Source organism: Gamsiella multidivaricata (assembly GCF_025024155.1).
Source record: "Gamsiella multidivaricata strain RSA 2152 chromosome Unknown BC939scaffold_16, whole genome shotgun sequence".
Classification (NCBI taxonomy): Eukaryota; Fungi; Mortierellomycota; class Mortierellomycetes; order Mortierellales; family Mortierellaceae; genus Gamsiella; species Gamsiella multidivaricata.
Genome location: NW_026251724.1, coordinates 125,268 through 144,846, shown reverse-complemented (window position 1 = coordinate 144,846; position 19,579 = coordinate 125,268). Strand labels below are relative to the sequence as shown.

General features: G+C 50.5%; 8 protein-coding genes across 8 annotated transcripts; 5 read left to right on the top strand and 3 right to left on the bottom strand.

Moving 5' to 3' along the window:
- The first annotated feature begins 216 nt into the window (after window positions 1-216).
- Window positions 217-3,064, top strand: BC939DRAFT_76532 (uncharacterized protein). The gene is made up of 2 exons (XM_051561890.1): window positions 217-681; window positions 775-3,064. The coding sequence occupies exons 1-2, from the start codon at window positions 323-325 to the stop codon at window positions 2,999-3,001; spliced, it is 2,586 nt and encodes an 861-aa protein (XP_051414589.1). The 5' UTR covers window positions 217-322; the 3' UTR covers window positions 3,002-3,064.
- On the bottom strand, window positions 3,065-4,303 carry BC939DRAFT_76524 (uncharacterized protein). Its single transcript, XM_051561889.1, has 3 exons — window positions 3,791-4,303; window positions 3,608-3,677; window positions 3,065-3,478 (listed from the first exon to the last, which is right to left on the bottom strand). The coding sequence occupies exons 1-3, from the start codon at window positions 4,054-4,056 to the stop codon at window positions 3,128-3,130; spliced, it is 687 nt and encodes a 228-aa protein (XP_051414588.1). The 5' UTR covers window positions 4,057-4,303; the 3' UTR covers window positions 3,065-3,127.
- A 1,829-nt stretch (window positions 4,304-6,132) lies between these two features.
- Window positions 6,133-6,931, top strand: BC939DRAFT_444207 (uncharacterized protein). The gene has a single exon (XM_051554637.1). It carries the CDS (start codon window positions 6,289-6,291, stop codon window positions 6,688-6,690), a length of 402 nt encoding a protein of 133 aa, XP_051414587.1. The 5' UTR covers window positions 6,133-6,288; the 3' UTR covers window positions 6,691-6,931.
- Window positions 6,932-8,089: 1,158 nt separating this feature from the next.
- On the top strand, window positions 8,090-8,755 carry BC939DRAFT_444206 (uncharacterized protein). The gene is made up of 2 exons (XM_051554636.1): window positions 8,090-8,319; window positions 8,403-8,755. Exons 1-2 carry the CDS (start codon window positions 8,102-8,104, stop codon window positions 8,596-8,598), a joined length of 414 nt encoding a protein of 137 aa, XP_051414586.1. The 5' UTR covers window positions 8,090-8,101; the 3' UTR covers window positions 8,599-8,755.
- Window positions 8,756-8,913: 158 nt separating this feature from the next.
- On the top strand, window positions 8,914-10,478 carry BC939DRAFT_444205 (uncharacterized protein; the record flags this gene model as incomplete). Its single annotated transcript, XM_051554635.1, has 2 exons — window positions 8,914-9,657; window positions 9,734-10,478. Coding segments are annotated over exons 1-2 (1,433 nt in total), but the record flags the coding sequence as incomplete, so codon positions are not given.
- A 5,259-nt stretch (window positions 10,479-15,737) lies between these two features.
- BC939DRAFT_444203 (uncharacterized protein) lies at window positions 15,738-17,050 on the top strand. Its single transcript, XM_051554634.1, has one exon. It carries the CDS (start codon window positions 15,990-15,992, stop codon window positions 16,944-16,946), a length of 957 nt encoding a protein of 318 aa, XP_051414584.1. The 5' UTR covers window positions 15,738-15,989; the 3' UTR covers window positions 16,947-17,050.
- Window positions 17,051-17,167: 117 nt separating this feature from the next.
- BC939DRAFT_475020 (uncharacterized protein) lies at window positions 17,168-18,276 on the bottom strand (the record flags this gene model as incomplete). The annotated part of the gene is made up of 3 exons (XM_051558463.1): window positions 17,168-17,231; window positions 17,324-17,813; window positions 17,895-18,276. 3 exons carry the CDS (start codon window positions 18,274-18,276, stop codon window positions 17,168-17,170), a joined length of 936 nt encoding a protein of 311 aa, XP_051414583.1.
- A 241-nt stretch (window positions 18,277-18,517) lies between these two features.
- Window positions 18,518-19,499, bottom strand: BC939DRAFT_76493 (uncharacterized protein). The gene has a single exon (XM_051561888.1). It carries the CDS (start codon window positions 19,291-19,293, stop codon window positions 18,610-18,612), a length of 684 nt encoding a protein of 227 aa, XP_051414582.1. The 5' UTR covers window positions 19,294-19,499; the 3' UTR covers window positions 18,518-18,609.
- Window positions 19,500-19,579: the final 80 nt, after the last annotated feature.

The following is a 19,579-nucleotide window of genomic DNA, read 5'->3' as shown; positions in this document are numbered from 1 at the left end:
GCCGCCATCCATGTCCCTTCCGACCCTACCGAGCACGCGTCACCTAAAGGCCATTATCCCTGGGGCAAAGGTCCAAGTTCAAATCCAGGTGCCGTCCATCATCCCTATGCCGAGCTATGCGCGCAGGTCTCGCTTGGTGCCCTGTCCTAAAACGGGCGGTCTAATTCTGCTCAAAGATAGAAATAATGTCCACAATCAAGCTATCAGTGCTTCTATGGGTAATACTGATATCGGTGGAAAACACATTGGAGAGCAGTGCTCTAAGAAGAAACATCTCGATCCTCAGTACCCTAACAGCTTCCAGGCGGCACTGACTGTTCGCATGGTCACAAGGCGGGAGATCGACGAGAACGATACATTAAGGAGGCGGTATCAGAATGTAGAGGCAGCGGCGAACGCGGCCAGCAACTTCGCTGGTAACCAGCAGAACAACAGGACTGGGAGTGCAGCTGTAACAGCGGAATGGACTCGGCGGAGGATGTTGAGCTGTCAGTCCACATCTGAGATGCCGAGCGCGACTCAAGTCAGGTCATCCACAGTGGCTACGGTAGCAAATGAAGATACAGACGATGTGAATGAAGAAACTATTACGGAGTATGACAATGGACGCGACAAGAGCTGGAGAAAGGAGATTCGCGTCCGCAAGCTCGAGTGCGAGTTCTGGCAAAAGGAGACCTGCAGGTAACGACGAAAGCCTGCCGAAGTGAGATGCGTTTTTCATTTTTGGATGATTGCTTTGAGGTATTAAACTCGAGGGTCTATTTTTTTTTTAAGAATTCCTACGGCGGGTGTTCCGTCACGGTCTATCAAGCTTTTGTTAGGACCAACCTTTACCTACTCTGAAAAGGAGCAGGAAGAGGAGCGTATCCGAAATGCGAATACTGGCCACCAGAGCATAGACATTTCTAATCCTTATACTTTCTTAGCAGTTCCAGATCCGCTTTCACTTATACCTCCATCTCGGCTGAGAGCACCATTGAATATTCGGAAAGACGGTAGTTCGTCTGCACCCTTGTCCCCGATCCTCTCGGCCTACAATGATGTTGATGTCGATATCAATTCGCCCCTGAAGCCTCCTTCTCGTCTGGGTGCCAGTATGGGTCGTAAGGGCTCTCTAGGGTCCATTACCTTTTCGCCAATGCTCCAGGCGTCTTCCCTATCCCCCATCAGTGCTTCTCAGTTCCGACCTGTAGTTACTCCAGCACCACAGGCGCAGGCACCCTCCAATAAGCCGTTTACGCTCCTTATTCCTGTGCCTCTGGATTCTCCAAAGCTAAGACAAACTTATGCCTGGCCGTCTTCGGAGACATCGTTGCCGACAGGACAAGGATACGAGAACATGTCAACTAGAGGCCTGGCGGCAGAATCGTCCGGTCTTGAATTCGGTTCTGAGCTAGAGTACCAGTCCCAGGCGACCATGTTTGATACCGTCAGTGGAACAAGTCTTTGGAACGACGTTGGCAGTTTCAGCAACAATCATAGCACCAGCGGCGTTGGGATACATGGAAAAAACGGCAAAGATGTTCCATTTCATACCTCAGCCGTGAGGGCTCGAATCGAGTTGAAGCACTACCTAACCTTCCGATTGTCGATCGACGTGCTTGAATACGAGGGTGAGCCTGAACAGGAGGACATTGATCTGGGAGTAATGGAGAAGCAGTTGCTGCAGCAGGCCGCGAACCGCCAAGAAACTTCACTTGGGGAAGACGGTTATTTGTTTTCGAAAACCAAAAGTTCAGGGTATTTAACGCCGTTGTCAACGCCTGCTTTGGGCCATAACAACAAGCTATCGTCGTCTGCTTCTCTAGCAACGGTCGGTCATGCATGTGTAGAGTCATCGAATCCGCCTGACCATGCGAGCGGAGGCACGATGTCCATAGCAGGAGGGAAAACCATTGGTGGAACAGGGGGGCAGACGGCAATTGGACAAGCAATCAAGTTCTTGAATACTGCGGATGGACTGTTGGACTCGCCCCCAGATGCAGGTGTGGATATGGGTGGACCTAGTGTAGCAACAGGGCCAGGTCCGTTCGGCTTGGCCTACAATTTTACAAAAAGGCGTGGATCCAGAGCTTCAATGGGAACTGTCAAGAGCTGGGCCAGCGGTATCAGCGGCTGTGGTGTCAGCACCGGAGGTAGTTATGGTGCTTCAGGCAACCATCCGCTAGCGGCTAGTTCTAGTGCGTCTGAAGCTGGAGCTGGAGCTGGAGGTCTGATTGCTGGTGCGATTGAGGCAATCAGGAAGAAGGCATCTGGGTCAGCACTGGCGAATCTATACCATAACCAGCAACGGCAACAACAACAACAACAACAACAACAGCAGCAGCAGCAGCAGCAGCAGCAGCAGCAACAGCAACAACATGATCAACCGCAGAATCGAGTGTCTGTTCAGAAACTCAAGGACTTCGTGATTCGGGTTCCTATTACGGTTGTTGTCCAAGTGGGCGAGGGTGGGCAAGAGGTTGAGGCATTTGGACGGATCGGCAATGGTGACGACAGCATCAACCACACCTTTGAAAATATCACTTCCTACGCTCATAACAGCGATTTAGACGCGACAGCAGGACGTTTGGGACAATCGGTTGGTTCCAACGGCCTGAGTCAGACTCAGCGAGGCACAGCGGCTCTCTCCAGCAGTGAGACCTTCTCAAGCATGAACAGCGTTGCGGCCTCTATAGGATCTGAGCCCTCGGTAAAAAGGATGGGGGACTTTGCGTCTTCCTCACTTTTGAACATGCTTTCCAGACTGAAGAGCCCTCCAGAAGGCGTTGGTATCCGGGGTACTGCATCCTCTTTGAGTACAGAGTCGCATCAGGGTCCAAGTATAGAGCTGGCTATGGTTCACAGTCTGAGTGGAGACGAACATGAAGACGAAGAGGAAGGGGAGTTCGTGGTGGTAGATGCAGAAGAAATGGAGGAGGACGAGATGCCAGGAGTGTTATCTGCAGAGGAGGTCAATCGCGCCGATGTTGTTCTTAAAAGAATTAGCCAGCTTTGCTAAAGTTCATCGCTGCCTTAATTGAGTCCAGATATACTATACGTTTATTGCGCTAAGCTTTTCCATAGATTGTGTCCTTACGAGATTGCGATTGTAATGAAGAAGGATGCATACTTGATAGTACAGATTTCAAGGGAAAGCCGTGTCGCTGGTCTTTACGGGTTGGCGACTGGCGCTGGTGTTCTGAGGTTGCTGTTGCTGGTGTAGCTGATGTTGGGCATGCAGAACAAGGCCGAGGTTTCTCAAGAAGTTGAATCCCTTATATCCAACAACCAGCCAGAAGAACGTAAACACCGTGAGCACGACGATAGTTCCGAGGATGAAGAGGAGGATCGCGCCGGCGATGCACACGACGATGGACTGGACGACAAGCACAAACACGGCTGCGGTGCCAACGAGGATGCCCAATGACACGCCTGTGACGCAGGCAAAGACGATGACTGGCCCTGCAGATAGAAGCACCAGAGCAGATATGAACATCTGAAGCGTTTGTTGATATCAGTAATCCAAGAGAAGAACATATTCGACCGTTAGAAAGAAAAAAAAAAAAAAGGGCTTCTGGGCGGAAGGCAACAGTTCATGGCAGAAGCACAGGTGAACGGACGTTACCGTCAGCAGAGGGTACGTTTGCGCATACGAGAGGTACTGGTGCCAGGCCTGTATGGCCACAATGTTTAGTCTAGGTGTGTTTTGACAAAAGGAAGAGGTTGTTCTTCAGTACAATGGGGAGACCTGGTTGCGGGTATTCTTCACGCATCCGTTCCCAGCATGGTGCTTGCACTTTATACGTACTTTTCACGAAGTGGCTTCGAGGTAGAGACGATCTCAAGGATGAATGCCGTGATGACCTGCCTGATATTCAGCAGTGATGGCCAACGGTCGCTCGCAGTTCCACTTTTGCCACTATGGTTGCCAGTGCCATAGAAACCGGGGCTGCCTGTGGTTGCGGTATTCGACGGGGCTACTCCTGAGCCTACATGGGATTCGAACGCCATGAGTGGTTCTGTCTGATGAGGCTGGTCTGAGGATGGGGTTCTGGGATCGACGACCTGGGTCATGAAAGTTTTTGTTTTCTAACGGGCGACGTGAATAAGAGTTCGAAGAGGTGGATGCGTGAGAAGAGGCGGATGTGTGAGAAGAGAGGGCGGGATGAGATGAGTGGAAGGGATGGGCAGATGAACAGAGAGTGAGAGATGAGAGATTTGGATTTGTTCCTTTGGTGCGTCGGCGGCAGGGTCTTACGCGTGTGCGGGTCAGTCGCATGGCCCGGGTGCACGGATGCACAGACGCAATTTACGCACGCACCAAATGCATGTGCAAATAACAAAAAGGATGCCGAATGGGGATTGGAGATTGGTGGCAACGACACTGTGACAGGTGAATGCTGCTGTTTCGATCAAACCAAGCAGAGTCAACATGCTTGGACTTGTACACACCGCGAATGCCCTCGTCAGGGTCCGTAGGCTCCGTAGCCGATTTCCCCATGGAGCACGAACCTTTATCGTGGCCCAACATGGTTACACAACGGTGTTAATATAACCCATCCACGAGGCTTCAGCAGCATTTTCACCGCCCTTATGCAGATCAGCAGAAGCGTGCTCGCACAGTATTACTCTGCAAACTCTGGATCTTTGCTAGACAACAACAACAATCAAAACAACAACAACAACAGAAATACAGCCACGAACAACGAACAATATACAGTTTTTAGGTCCTCTGACTGATAAAATCTCGACATGTTTAAGTGGTACTCCTAGTCGAGGCACTTAGCCGATCTTAGATCCCTGAATAAAAGAGCCGCACCCGCTGGTCGGCACAGAACAAGCATGTTCGGCGCCTTGCATCTACTGATGCCATTGAGAAAAGGACTCTTGGTGTCTGCTAGGTGTCTGTTGCTACTGACAGTCAGTAGTGGACCTAATTTTAGATGCGTTTAGGACCCAGGACCTGAAAACTGTTGGTTTCACATACGAAAAAGACCTTCAAACAGCAGGTAAGTTTTAGAAAGCGCGCTGTGCTCCATTGACAAACATCTCCTTTGCCGGTAAAGAGGCGTCGTATGCACATAAAACTGCATGCCCTTTGATCGAATGTAGAGAACGGACGCATGTTTGCAACGACTAGGTCCACAGTCCCCGGTCTATCTCATAGAAATAGGACATCAAACGCGAGGCAAATGCTGGAAAGAGCTCTCCTGGTATATCATATCATATCATATCATATAATATGAACGTGAATATTCATTCAGTCTAAAGCCAGGCCTGTCTCGTCTGCTAAGGGCGCAGATAGGGGGGCGAACCACACCCAGTCTATAGCCTGTCAAGGATGGTCGTAGCAGACATCGAAGGAGGGAGTATCAAAATGGACTACTGTGAACTCGGGTAGTTAGAAGAGATTCTTCCTTTTCGCAGCAAAAAAAAGGGTGTGGCTCGCGTTTGAATTAGGGGGATGGCCTAGCCCCGAAAGTTCTTGGGCCTCCCCGCCCCTTTCCGTCAAGTCAAGCGCGAGTGTTTGTAGGAGAGAGTAGTGCAGTAGAATATGCCTCCTAAGCGGTGATTCTACAGAGGTTATGCCTATTAATGCCACCCTCCTTTGAGGTCTGCAGATGAAAACTCTCATCCCTCCACCATATAGGTCGCACCGCCCTATATAGCATCCCAGGAATCATGAATTCGCATGAGGACTTGACCGACCGTCCTGATAGTACAGCATCTGTTTCCTCGTTGCTCCTCTTGTCCTTCGCCGACCGCAACCCATCAGTTCATCCGCCCTTCCGCGCAGTCTCTTCGTTACCACTAGAGAGAACGTCTGACGGACCAAGATGGAGTTGATGAAATCTATACCCCAGTGTTTAGCTGCCTACGCGGTTATCGTGGGCGTCGCTTGTCTTCTATCGACCCTAGCTGTACACGCCAGTGGAGATGCGATTGCGAACACCGATGTCGATCGTCAGGTTAGCTTTGCTGTCCCCGGTTTTGGCTTGTTGACCCACCTCCATTATCACTCTCATAACAAGGAGGAGCAGCGTGAGAACCATTACTACCATTCTAAACTGAAGTCACCCAAGCTTATCACGAGAAGTAAGTCTTAGACTCGGTTTGCGAAACAACTGATTCGTTGCAGAGTACTTTTCAGATTGCTGACCCGCCTCTACTCCTCTTTTACACTATGATTGTTTTCTTGCTACTGAACAGAAGCTCAACTGAATCTCATCTGTAATTCAGTCCTGATCGACAAAGTGATCTGCAAGACCGAAATTCACCGTCCCTTCCGTATTTCCGAGTCCGAGGATGGCCAGACATCTGCTCAGGCGTCATTTGATGCCCTCAGTAACGGCGGTACTGGCAGCTCCATCTCCCGGGTATTCATCAAAATGGGAACCCCTTGCTCCAATAAGCCGTCAAAGCCAGTCATTTGGCCCATTGACGAGATACTTGCCAGTGATAGCTATCGGCTCTCCGACGAGGGCGCTCTTGTCGAGGGCCCTGGCAATACCAACATTTGGTTCAAGAAGAAGCACCGCATGCATGACGGACACAGCAAGTCCTATGTACATGGCAAGCACGGAAAGCACCGCAAATATGGGAAGCATCGCAGGCGCAGAAAGGATCACAGGCACAGCAAGCATGGAAAGCATTATAGACACGGCAAACAAAACAAGCACCACATCACGAACAAGCGCCCTTGGCTAGGGCTCTGCGCAGCCAAGGGAAAGTTCTGCGGCAGTAATATCTTTGGTTGTATGTTCGGGGCCACGGCGCTTTACAGGTGTGATGCTGTTGGGAAGAAACCTGAGATCCTCAAGTCCGATGCTGAGATCTGCGGAGGTTCCGGTGGAAATCTTGCTTGCAAATGTGGTGGGTCCTTCTGGCCCGTATGCGGATCCCAGCTCTCAGCTGAGTGTAAAGCCGATCCTACCGCCATTTATCACTGTCCTGGAGGTTCCGGTAGCCGTTACCAGATTCTGAAGCTTTGCATGCCTGGTACCCAGTGTCGCACTCCACCTGGTGGCTATCCCATTTGCGGTTTTGCCAGCTGCAATTGCAAGGGCGATAATGAGATCTGCTCGGAGCAGTTCCCGGAATCCTGTGAGGCCAAAAAGAATTCAGACTACAAGTGCACTGCTCAAGGCAAACCCGACTTCATCCGGTCTTGCGATGGCAACAGTGCTTGCGTTGCGGTTTCTGATGGCGCGACATGCACCAACGACAGCTGTAAGTGCGCGACTGACGGTATCGTCTGTAGCGATGCCTTCCCTTCATCATGGCGCATTTCTGTCCCCGGATTGTACATCTGTAAGAAAGGCCGGGACCCCGAACTTCTGCAAAGATGCTCGCCTGACCGTTGCTTGGCAACACTCGCCTCATTGTCTGGCAGGCTTGCAATTGACAAGCACATAGATTCTTGTAAATGCACTGCCAAAGGAGCCATAAGTGAACAGAGCATAGAACTTCGATAATCATGCTTTGAATCATGCTGTAAAAGCAATGTTGTACTCTCGATTGTAGTTTGACTGAAAGTCTTTCCGTATCACCCGGTGTTACTGCTATCAATAGGTTTGTGGCTCTTCTTTCCCTACGTCCTGTGCTCTTAATAAGAATGCCCTATGTACTTGTGACAGCGCTGGATCTCCCCCAAAGAGGGGTGAGGTCTGCTCCAAGGGCTGTATCATCAACGCTGGCGAGGACACCTGCAAGCTGGTTAAAATTAACACTTGCCTTTGTCCCCCCGGAATGACTAGGCCCATTTGCGGATCCCAACTCCCTGCATGGTGCAACCATGACCCTACAGCCATCTATTACTGTCCCAACGGTGTTGGGTCCGAGCCTGAAGTTCTCAAGCAATGCCATCCAGACACTCAGTGCAACGTAGTTCCAGATGGTGACTCTAACTGCGGCTTCTCCAGCTGCAGCTGCAGCTGCAGTGGCAATGGACAATTCTGCTCGCAGCAGTTCCCTAGGAGCTGCAGATTGGATCCCAGCAGTATCTATACGTGTAGCTCCAGAGGAGCACCCAAACTCGTCGAGGCATGCAGGGGCGTCAAGGAGTGTGCTCCTGTTACTGATGGCGCTGTCTGCGCTTCCGAGGTCTGCACATGTGCCGATGACGGTGTTACCTGCGGTGAGGCTTTTCCCTTGTCGTGTCGTTTGCCAGCTGATGCCCTGTATACTTGCCAGAGGGGAAGACGTCCTGCCCTGCTCAAGAGCTGTGCTCCTGGCACTTGCACTGCCACAGCTGCGTCCGTTCAAATTACTGCCGTCTTTGAGGCGAACAGTAATAACAAGTGTCTTCCAGCCTGCGTTTGTACCTCGCACAACGCTGTAGGTGCCCATTTTACGGCGTTACTCTACTCAGCAATTGGCCTGATCATGAACTCAATTTATTTTTATGCTTCCCAACACAGGTCTGCGGTTCTACATTCTCGCCCAGCTGCAACCTTGATCCCAAGACCATCTACACGTGCAACGGAAAGGGTTCTACGCCTAGGTCAAGTCGACAGTGCAGGTACGGATGCACTGTGCAGGCTGGTGGTAGCTCCTGCTGGGTCAATCCCTACAGCTGCATCAAGCCTGGCCCAACCTTCGCATTCGAGCTCCTAGACAGCTGTAACCCTACAAAAGATGCTTTGCATTATTTAGACGGTACTGACGCCAGACTCCTTGTCAGCAAAAGGTACCCAAAGGGTTGCAGTGATGGCAAGTGCGTAGGCAATATCACCAAGATCTGCAGTGGTGGCAAGTGCATAAACGATACCACCAAGGACTGCAGCGATGGAAAATGCACAGACGGTACCACCAAAGACTGCGGATGCGTCAATGACAGGGTCACCTTCGGAAGTTCCTATCCCAAGTCCTACGGATATGATTCTAAATATCTCTATTCTTGTGCTGGTCCCGGCCAACCTTTAGCGCTGAAGCAGATGTGTACGGCCAACCGCCTCTTTATTTCCAATGGTGACGATCACTGCTTGTCGCCTTGCGCGTCTTTAGCTGCAGGTGTCGCTGGCTTGCTCGACACTGCTAGTCAAACACTGAAGGAGATTGTTAACAGGAACCACACGCACGACGACCCTCTGGACCGCATGTTGGTGGCGCCCTTCATCAACGTTATTGGTGCGCTTGCGACCAACCTTACCAATACAGTGACTGACTCCGCGATGCTTGGTATCGTTGCTGGATCTATCAATAATACAGTCAGTGGCACCATCCAGACCTTCCAGATTGTGCAGAATCTCCTCGCACCGGGAACGACCACTCTCACCGCCCCAGTAATAGCAAAGTTGGAGAGCATTCTGCCGACTGCACAACAACTAGTTACCTGCACTGGAAACCAGACAAGTTGTGTTGGTTTGACCCAACTCTACCGCAATTTTGCTAACGCTGCATTGACAGCCGTTGCCAACATCACAACTCCTCTTCCTGACACTAACCTGCCCGTTATTGGAGGCCCATCGAAGACCGTATTGGATCTTCTCCAGACGGAGCTGAATAACGTTGACACAGCTCTCAACACTGGGAATTATACCCTCATTGCACCGGCTGCAGACCTTATCAACGGCATCATCGGCACCACCGCTGGAAACGAGGCCGTGTTTGAACCTGTTGGCGGCATTTTAAAGGTACTCATCACCACCATCAACGGCATCCTAAAATGCTATGGTAAGTTCATGAAGAAATATTGTAACTTCTTTGTTAAAAATATCTATTGCAACTCATCAAAATGCTCATGTTTTAGGCCTCACCCCGATTAACGAATATACTACCGATGGAGCGCGCTTGAGTGGTCTCATTGCCAACGCCATCACGTTCATTCAGAGTAATATCGGAGCCATCCCAGTCATCGGGCCTCTGATCATCAATCCCATCTTGGAAACACTCAAGCTGTTGGCCAATGATCTGCAGAACGGCGCGGGTACGGCGATCGGTGGTATCCTGGCCGTCTTCGACGGATTCTTGCAGGCTGTAAACCTTTCATCACCGGGCGATCAGACCAGCTCGATCCGTGTCTTCCTTGACCTCCTCTTGAACCCGGTGGGCATCATTGCTGTTCCTGGCAACTATGGTGTACAGTCTTCGCCATGCGTGGGTATCATTGAAATCGTCAGGTTCTTGGCGAACGCAGCTATCAACGCTATCGCCCAAATTCCGCTCATTGATGCTGTGGTCAAGTCCACCTTGCCTCCGCTGATCAATGGGATACTTGATGCCATCTCTTCTGGCACAGTCCCCCTTATTCAGGCGGCATACGATTTGTTGGTAACTCCTATTAGCATCGTGACAAGTCTTCCTTTGATTGGGAACATCGCTATCCCGCTCAAGATCTTCCTCAACGCTGTCAAGAAGCTCTTAATTTACTTGATCGCCAGTCCATCATTGAAGGAGATCCCGCTCATTTCAGTATCTATCCCAATCCCTCTAGTGGCAAGTAGGTAGTTGCACCGAAAGATCGAGAACAAGAATACGTATAATTAAAAAAACACGATTTAGAAAAGCTAGTGTTCAGATGCTATGCTTCGTGTTTTGTTTTGGACAATGTAGCCAATACTTTTGATGAGCAAAACACGCTCCTGCTCCCCCGAGGGATGCGAATAGATGGACATCAGGGTGCACTGTCCTCCTCAGGCACGGCCCTCACATTACACAACAGTGAAGTATATACAAGGGAGGCAAATAAGGTTTCGTAACGCTGTTGGTGGAATGAGTACTCCGCGCTCCATTGGGAACACAGAGGCTTTAGCTTTGTGCATACGGTTTGTGCATGTGAGAAGCGATAGGACATGAGCACACGACATGTCACACGAAGACGGTATAGGCGTGCATGCATACCGGTAGTCGGCCGACAGCTGACAGTCTAATCACTTTTTTATTTTTGGGAAGCATGGCCGATGGGGTGCTGGGAGAAAAAAAAAAGATCAAGATTTTTAAATGGATCAGAATGTATCTCGTCATATTCGCGATTCTCTGAGACCGCTAGATGAGATGGAGTACACACGCAGATAGTGTGTGCACAAAGAGAACAAAGTGAAAGAATGAGGATGGAAGGCTGACAACGTTTATTGTGCACCTTTAGTTTCAATTTCCTGTTCGAACAACAGGTACTCATCCCGCTACTGTACCCTTTGTTTTTTCGGGGTCGCTGCATGCGTGTCATTAGCAATGGGCGCCAATGTCATACATCGCAATTCGATGCATCCCTATTTGTTTGCCATGTCCTTTTCAACTGTGCACTCTATGATCCCCTGGACCCTTTTTTCGCTTGACTTCTATGGGTTTCTATCCTGCGTGCTGGCAGATGGAAACAGACAGGTGACCTTGTCTACTGACATTTTTTTCCCCCTTTAACAAACCGCATTGTCCTCTTTTCGACATAATTGCTTGTGATCCGCTGTTCATGCTGGCTCCTCGACATCAATCAACGACAACTTTATCATGAAGCGTGTGCAACTTCCTTCTAGAGAGAACAAAGAAAAAACATATCTGCTGATCAATGGGGGGACAAGGTGCTGTGGAAGCACACCTCCGAGACGCGCGTCATGGTGCGCCATCTTGTTACGGAAAGATGCGAATGAATGAATGTGTGGCAGAAAGGCAGAGGCAAACAGGGAGGCAGGGAAGATCAACAACGAAAGTGGACGTGCAGCCACCGTGCGCTAAGAATGAATATGTCGTTGTACATGTGCAGCCTACCGACACCATTTCTGACCCTTTATTCTCTTTTTCTTACCTCTTCTCCCGCATAATCTCACAGCCGCTCGTCTCTATTTTCCTTCTCCACCTGCGAGAAAAAGGAAGTAAGAGAGCTTTTCATACCATATTCATCATCTACTTCTTCGCATTTTGTAGGTAAAAAGGCAATTGAGTGTCTTCGCCACCATCACTGTGCCGTGATAGCAAGCTATACCTGCTCGTTTTGCAATCTATTTGTCTGTGTGCCTGGAAAAAAATCTATATTTTAATCATTTGTGTGTTCGTTAATTTTTTAGGAAAGGAGACGGATCCGACATACAAGACCGCAACCAATTCGGCAGTTGCTCGCCTGGTTATTATTTATTGGTATTTATGTATGGATGCAAGCGAACACGTAAGTAAATATGAGATGGAGTGGGAGCGGAATGGGATGTGTTTTACAGCAGAACGGGAGCATTCAGGACAATGCTACTGAAAAGATGAATGAGCACCAATCGGAACTCGTATGCGCTGCGCATGGAGCAGAACATCTCCATATAATACATTATACCGTATCCTGGTTCACATCAGCAACAACAACACGATAGCTTTTTAAAGGCCCCTTTCTCTCCCTCGCCTGCTGTCTTTTTTTTTTTCTGGTGCCGTGCTCTTGTTCTCACCTTACCCCATTCCTTGGCCACATGGGCGTAGAGCCGTTCGCGTTAAGCATTTCCGTAAGTGTTTCGAGGCGCACACACGCGAGGCAATTAGGTTTCGCTCTCCTAGGAGAGAATTGGCCCTGCAATAACCCCTACAACACACAACACCTCGACGCTCAATGCTCAACGCTCAACCCTGCCCGCCCGCCTACTCCACCTGCCCCATTCGCATGTACGTGCCAGCCCTGCTCTCTTTGGATGTGTACAACCCACATTCCATTGCCCCTGCCCCCCGTTCCATTCCCCCTCTCCCCCATTCCATCCCCCTGGAGCTCACGCGTAGACACAGTTCTCCTCATCTCTGTGCCACACATGTAGCTGCGAGGCAAACGATAGCGACGCGACAACGTCAATTCAGCGATTCCATACAGCTATCCCTCCCACTGCTATGTGTCACCCTCACCGTTTATATCCACCTTCCCTTTTATTCTCCGTCGCCAGCAAATATGCATCGTCATTGACATCCTATCTTCACCAGTCATCTCTCCGCTAGAAATTAGGCCCAAGTGAGCTGAATATGCCTCTCTCAAACGTGCTTCGTCGCTCAATTCCGAACCCTTTCCGTGCGATGTCAAGGAGGAAGAGCAGTCAGCAACCAGGCTACATCCGTCCCGGAGCCGCTGTCAGCATCGTCCCCGCAGGCATTGTGATACTTCCTGTGGCCAAAAGTAATTTGCCCAGTAACCATCCCAAAGACCGCGCCTTGGATTCCTTCGTCCACCTGGATAAATCCGACACCCCTTCCTGCGAGCTTGTTACTCAGCTCGAAATCTCCAGTACCCCGACATCAACAGCAACATCCCCACTTCACAAAAAATCCTCGATGTCCTCCTGCGAAGACACTCCCACTTCAGCCTCGTTCTCACCCCGCCCTCCTTCACCAGACATGCAAATGCCTCCTTCGCCTAACACGCCCTCAACCCCAGCTTTCTCGCCACAGAATCCCTTCTTCAATAATGACCGGAACCTCACATCTTCTCCAGAACTCATGTCTCCCAGCACCCCGACCAAAGTAGCAGGGCGGACAAGAACGATCGGAGCGAAATTCGGATCCATGTTCAAGAAGACCCGTACTCAGCAGCAGACGTGCCACGATTTCAACCAGGAATACACCCTCTCGATCCCTCATTCTAATGACTATTTTGCGCAGAAACAGGGTCAAGGACACAGCAAGGAAAAGGTGAAGCAGCCGAAGAGGAAGGGAGCTCAGGAGGGAGGGAAGTGGAGACAAATCTCCACAAGGTCTTTGCAGATTCCAATCGGTACGTTCTTGTCCAGCACATTTCGATCCAAGCGGGCTACACCACCACCATTCCCAGCAAGTGCGCCTGGCGTCCAGGAACATTCGGCACACAATGTAGATCAACGATCCCGATCTCAGTCCCCACAGGAGCAACAGGTTCAGCATCAAGTCCTACCATCTCAGCCCAAGAAGAGACGTGGCTTACTCTCAAAGCTCCCAAAGCTTGACACGCGGCCCAAGATCCTCTCTGCACCCAGGGACGACAAAAGTAACGTGGCAAAGGCCCCCATTGCCGCCTCTGCCACGCAACAAGTTGATCAAGATCAGCAAGAGTGTCCATTTGAGCATGATGCTGAAGGCGCAAGCACACGCCCTGAACATGACGGCCTGTTTCCACCAGTCGATCTCCCCAGTACTTTCCAATGTAGTTCCCCCTCCAACCTGGAGAGTCCCGACCTCAAGCTCCTACAGCCCCCATTACCCTTATCAAGCGATAACGAAGAGGGAACACACAGTTCCACTCTCTCGCTCCAGGAATCCAATCCTCAAACGACCCAACGGTCATTTGAGAATGAACCTGAACCCAACAACAGCATGTCATATGTAAACTGGCGTCTCAATAGCCATATTTATCACGATGAACGCTGGGACCGAGCCTCGGTCTTCACGACGGATTCCGAGATTCACCATCTTTCGGACGACCCCAACTTTCCGGGGTATCCAGAGCGGAACGCGTACTGGCAGAAGCATTGTCGCATCCGTCAGCGCCGCTGGAAGCAACAACTGCAATTGCATCAGCACCACCAGGGAGTAGAGTTTCAAAGCCCTGGGGCAGGAGTAGCCCCACAGCTCTTAAAGAGTAGCAAGGCGGGCGCAGTGACGGGAATCGCAGAGGGCAACACGATATCCTTCTTGGACGACAGTGATTATAATGATATTGATGATAATGACGCCGATGACAAAAGCGAAGCCGAAGAGAACGGAGACAGTGAGCAGGAACAGTCCTTTGGTGAGATGCTAAAGGATGCCCGGAGCCGCCTACAATCGCCTGCAGAGAGGGATATCCCGAGGAGATTCCGCCAGCAGCGTGTCCGCTATACGGACTACGCTGCTTACGTAGCGACAATGCAGCGCAAGGCTAAAGAACGTGCCGAGCGCAAGCGATCAATTGACTCAGTTTCAGCAGAACTGGATCTACCGCCAAAGATCTCTGACAAGCTGATCCAGGACGTGCGTGCGCTCCACCAGAGGTCTCTTAGTCAAAGACCAATGAAGATAACGACCGTCCCACATAAACCGACCAAACACATCAAAAAAAGTGCAGACCTGGATACTGATACGATTGAGCAGCAGCAGCGACAACTCCAGCGGTATGAAAACGGCAGTAACGTGGGCAGTAGCGAAGAAGGAAATGATGACATCGAGGTCCAGCACGAGGAACAAGCGAACTATGCCACCAGGCCACAGTGGCAGCATCAGCTGGATAGCGGAATCCTTTTTGTGGCCTCCACAGCGACATCAGCAGAGGTTTACTCCAGTCTGATACATGACCCACGATCCAAGATGACCAAGGCGCTATCGACCCCCAGGGCGGACTCTATGGACAATAACAAGACAAGTACGCACAGAGATAAGGAAGGATATGTGGGCAGTGATAAATTTGGTTATAACGAGACGAAGGCTGGATGCCTTGTGGCATCCTCTTTTGACAAGAAAGCTTTCGCGGATGGTTGCGGTGATGGTGTTGATGTTAATGCTGATGAAGATATTGTGAGAGCGCCGGCTATAGATAATAATGCCGGTACTGCCATTGTTGCTGTTGTTATTGGTGGCGGTGGTGGTGTTGATGGCGATAGTGCGGGGGAAAGTAGGGTCGTGGGGCAATGGCTTCTTGATGTTCCAGTCTTTGTCCGGTGACCAAGGTTTCTACAAGAGACTGAACGCATCTCAACGTCTCTCCTCGTATAGGGCCACCTAGTAACTACAGCAATTATAATGGACTTTCTGACGACAGCAGCAGCAGCAGCAGCAGCAGCAGCAGCAGCAACGGCAACCTCGACAGCCACGGTGGTAGCGGCGGTAACACTCATCACAGCCCAAGCCCCAGTCTTCGGATCCGGAAAGAGGACGACCACTGCCTGAGCCAACCGGGTCTGTATGCATCTCACAATCACATCCTACCTCTGCAACAGCTCCTCGAGCTGCAGGAGCAGGAGGAGTGGCGAGTCAAGCAGCTGCAGAATCGACTGAGAGGGTGTCTGCAACGAACGAAGTTGCAAAAGCAATCATCCTCATTATCCATACCATCGACACCACAGCTGCTGAGCAGATCCTCCTCCCTCCTCTCACCAAAACCGTCCTACATGTCCCTCACATTCTCCGCCTCCCAGGCGTCCCTGTACAGCCGATCCACAGCCTCCTCTTCCACACAGTTTTTGCAAGGGTGGAGCAGACCCACTACCCCTGCTTCTTCAAGAGCCTCGCCCTCGCCCACTCTTCTAGCTACCGAAGAACCGCTTCCGCTGCAGTCAAATCCCTCTTCGACATCACCCGAAATTCCCACTGCTGCTCTGTCTGAAGTCCCCTCAGCCAGCACCGATGCCAATCTATTGCAAGAACAAGAGCAAGAATACCAGCCACGGAGGCAGCATCCACACCGACACTTAATTCCCCAGCACCAACACAACACCTCTCCGAAACAGGAATCTAATCATGGCCACATGCTCCTGATGCTGGTACAAGGCCGCACGCATTACTACAAGAACGGCACCCGCAAGGCTGACCCACAATGGAATGGTGATAGTGACCTGTGCGATGACGATGATGACAATGATAATGGAGTGCTCGGTGAAGAGGAAGGGCGCGAACGAGTCCTTGAAGCAGCGGGCCTCGAGACTCGGCAGGATTTCGTCAACCTCGAAGGCGAGAGCGTGAACGGACCTTGCTTTACAAGTTCGCCTCTATCGTCTTCGCCTTCGTCTGCCAACCCATCACTACTGCTGGAGCGAGCGGACCCTGCCAGCGCTGATCTGGCCACTAGCGCTGAGAAGACAGCGTTGGGATCTCTACGACGCCACTCTGCTCACATGGACGCTTCATTGTCGTCCTCAAACTCGGTGCCGCCCAAGCTCTCGCCTCGACCTACCAAGCCAGCCCGCATTTCAAGTCTCGGCAGTGTACGTGGGACGAAATCTCGTGCTTCGATCTCCTGCTCGGTGTTACCAACGCTGGCCATGCCTTCGTCGTCGCACCTCTACCATCTGGTGCCTAGTCCAACAACTGAATCTGATGTCAACCATCAAGTTGGATTCACAGAATGAAGCAGGCTATGGGGACGTATAGCCGTGCCTGTTATTATACCCAGACGCATATAACGAATATAATATAAAAAAATGATAGAATGAAATAAAATACATGTAAACAGTAATCCAATGACAGGTTTATTTGTAGTCAGGTTCTGTCAAGACGCGCTGCTCGGGCTCTCATTCTACGATTTGAGCTTAAGTATCTGCATCGTCGGGTTATACCTTTTTGACAACCATCATGTGGGCGCTTTACTCTTTCGCGTTTCAGAAAGCACCGCCTTTCGATGCCATGGCGACAGCCTAGAATGGATCGTAGGGCATCGATGTTGTAAAAGTGTATTCGGAAGGATAGATCCTCTGTGCATGTCGAGTTCAACGCTGGCAAAGGTGACCCTCTCGTAGTTAGTGCGATAGGTAGCGTAGCAGGGTAGGCGACGCTGGGACGACGCGAGCTGGACCTGCTTGACTCGCCAGCGCTCTCGCTCTGAGGGTATGATCGGATCCTGTACTGGAAACCCCTGAGAGCCTGATGGTCGAACGTGGGAACGATCAGACTCTGGTTCTCTTCTCCCTCTTCCAATCGTGCCTTCATCTTTCCTTTATTGTCCTGACGATTGCTGTTGTTGTCACCAAAGCCCTTGTCGCGTTTATGTTCTTGGAGTTGGCTGTGCTCGAAATTAGAGGCTATACCCTTCTTTTTCTCACCAGGTTCTTGGTCATGCTGTTGGTGAGGTTTGAATAACGTGATCTGAGGAATCGTGGGTGCAGTTGGGGCCGAACAAGGTCTTTCTGAGTCACAGGTGAGGAACATAGCCGCATTAGTGGATCGAATCAGGGCGTAGATAATATCCGACGCAAGAGTGGTAGTCATTGTCCATGAATCTGTAAAGTAAGCAAAATATATTAAGCAGCGGTCAATACGCGCATATTCACTCCAGCGAAACCTCATTATCCAATACATACATGGAAGCGCGTCAACCATACCCTCAGATTCGTGTCCTGTGGTCGCTATTGATACCAAACTAGATGTTCCTGAATCGGCGGTTATTATTCCGGAAACTTCATTAGCCCAGTTGCTGACAATAGCATCTATTCCTGATCTTGCGCTAGTAGATGTGGGCATGTCCCTAATTGGTATAGCACTGCCTCTAATACTGGTAGCCCGTCTGGGCCTAGCATTAGGGGTAGTGCCGTTGTCCGCCAGCCAATTTGAGCCAGCAGTTCCTGATGGGCCGCCTGCTATCTGTTGTTGCTGCTGATCCATGACCGTGACAAGATAATAGAATGCACCCAGACACAGGACTACCAAGAGACTCAGCCGGACCAAGAGGTTGGACGCTAGCATGGCCAAAACCGGATGGGGTGCAACCCCAAGTGGGGTGTGTGTATTGCGGGATGTGTCCAGGTGCGATAATGGATACGTGTTTAAGATACACAGATGAATATCGTAGTTGTTGCATACCAAAAATAATATGAAATTCAAGATATTCTGCATGGCGCTATGGTGAGAAGCAATTTTCACTCGAATGTTGCTAAAAAGTTCTGTGATAGATGAAATGAAGGAAATCTGTTGGGATTTGGAAAGCGCTCTATAGCCGTTGGTCCTATCATGTTTGCCAAAGTGGTTGCTACTGCTGCCGGTGCTGAGTAGATCGGAATATAGATGGTCATCATACTGTCATCTATATCGGCACCCAGGAAAATGACGGTAGCTGGATTCCTTGGCCTGCTCCTGCCGGTCCCAGTAGTGGTGCTGGTGCGCATAGGAACTTTGTCCGCGTGCACTTGGACCGCTAAGATCCCAAGTCCTCGGTACTAATTGGCCACAACTGAAGGAGGTAGCGCTTGCATGTGGCCTTAGCAAAAGATATCCATTTCGATCACTCCCACTACTTCCGTATCGACTATCCTGGGATCCGCTGGAGTACATCTCATTGTCTCTGAGGCCGCGATGACGGTTCATGAGATTGCTCTTGATCTGAAAGGAGATCTCCCTGTTGTACTTGTCTCGGGAGGACTTGTCGGAACCATAATCAAAATCGACATGGTATGCATACTCGGGCCTTTTCTCGTATTCATGTCTGTGGGAGTGATACAGATCTTGTCGAGTATTTGATAGAAACGAAAAAAAGTATTTTGACGAAGTTTTCAAGGAGGAGCATAGGTCCGAAGGATTCAGCCCTTCTACTTGCGAGAACCTCGGGAGCGAGACCCAGCGGTTTGTGGGTAGGTACTCAGATGAGGGCAGTGGCGAGGAAGATGCTGTGGAACAAGGCGGCGTGATAGCGGAGCAGATCAAGGCTGTGGAGATGATCAAGGTGCAAAGAATGGAAGTAAGGTGCGTAGCAAGACGATATGACATGGTTGTGCTGCTCTCCTGTGGTCCTTGTCGTTTCTGCTTTCGTTCGTTTGTTCGTTCTCAGTGTTGCAAGAGAGTAGCTGATGTGACGGTTAGGGCAGCAAGAGAATACGTATGATGGCCAGTTCAAGGGCTGAAGAGGTTTTTGTTTGTCAAGGGGTCGGCATTAGCACTGGCATTCGGAGGCTCTATCGAAAATACCGTACCCGCAAGATACGCATGCTACCGCCATACAACATGCCAAATGCTGAACCTCAGGGCGTGAATTAAAGTTATGGGCGCGAGCAGT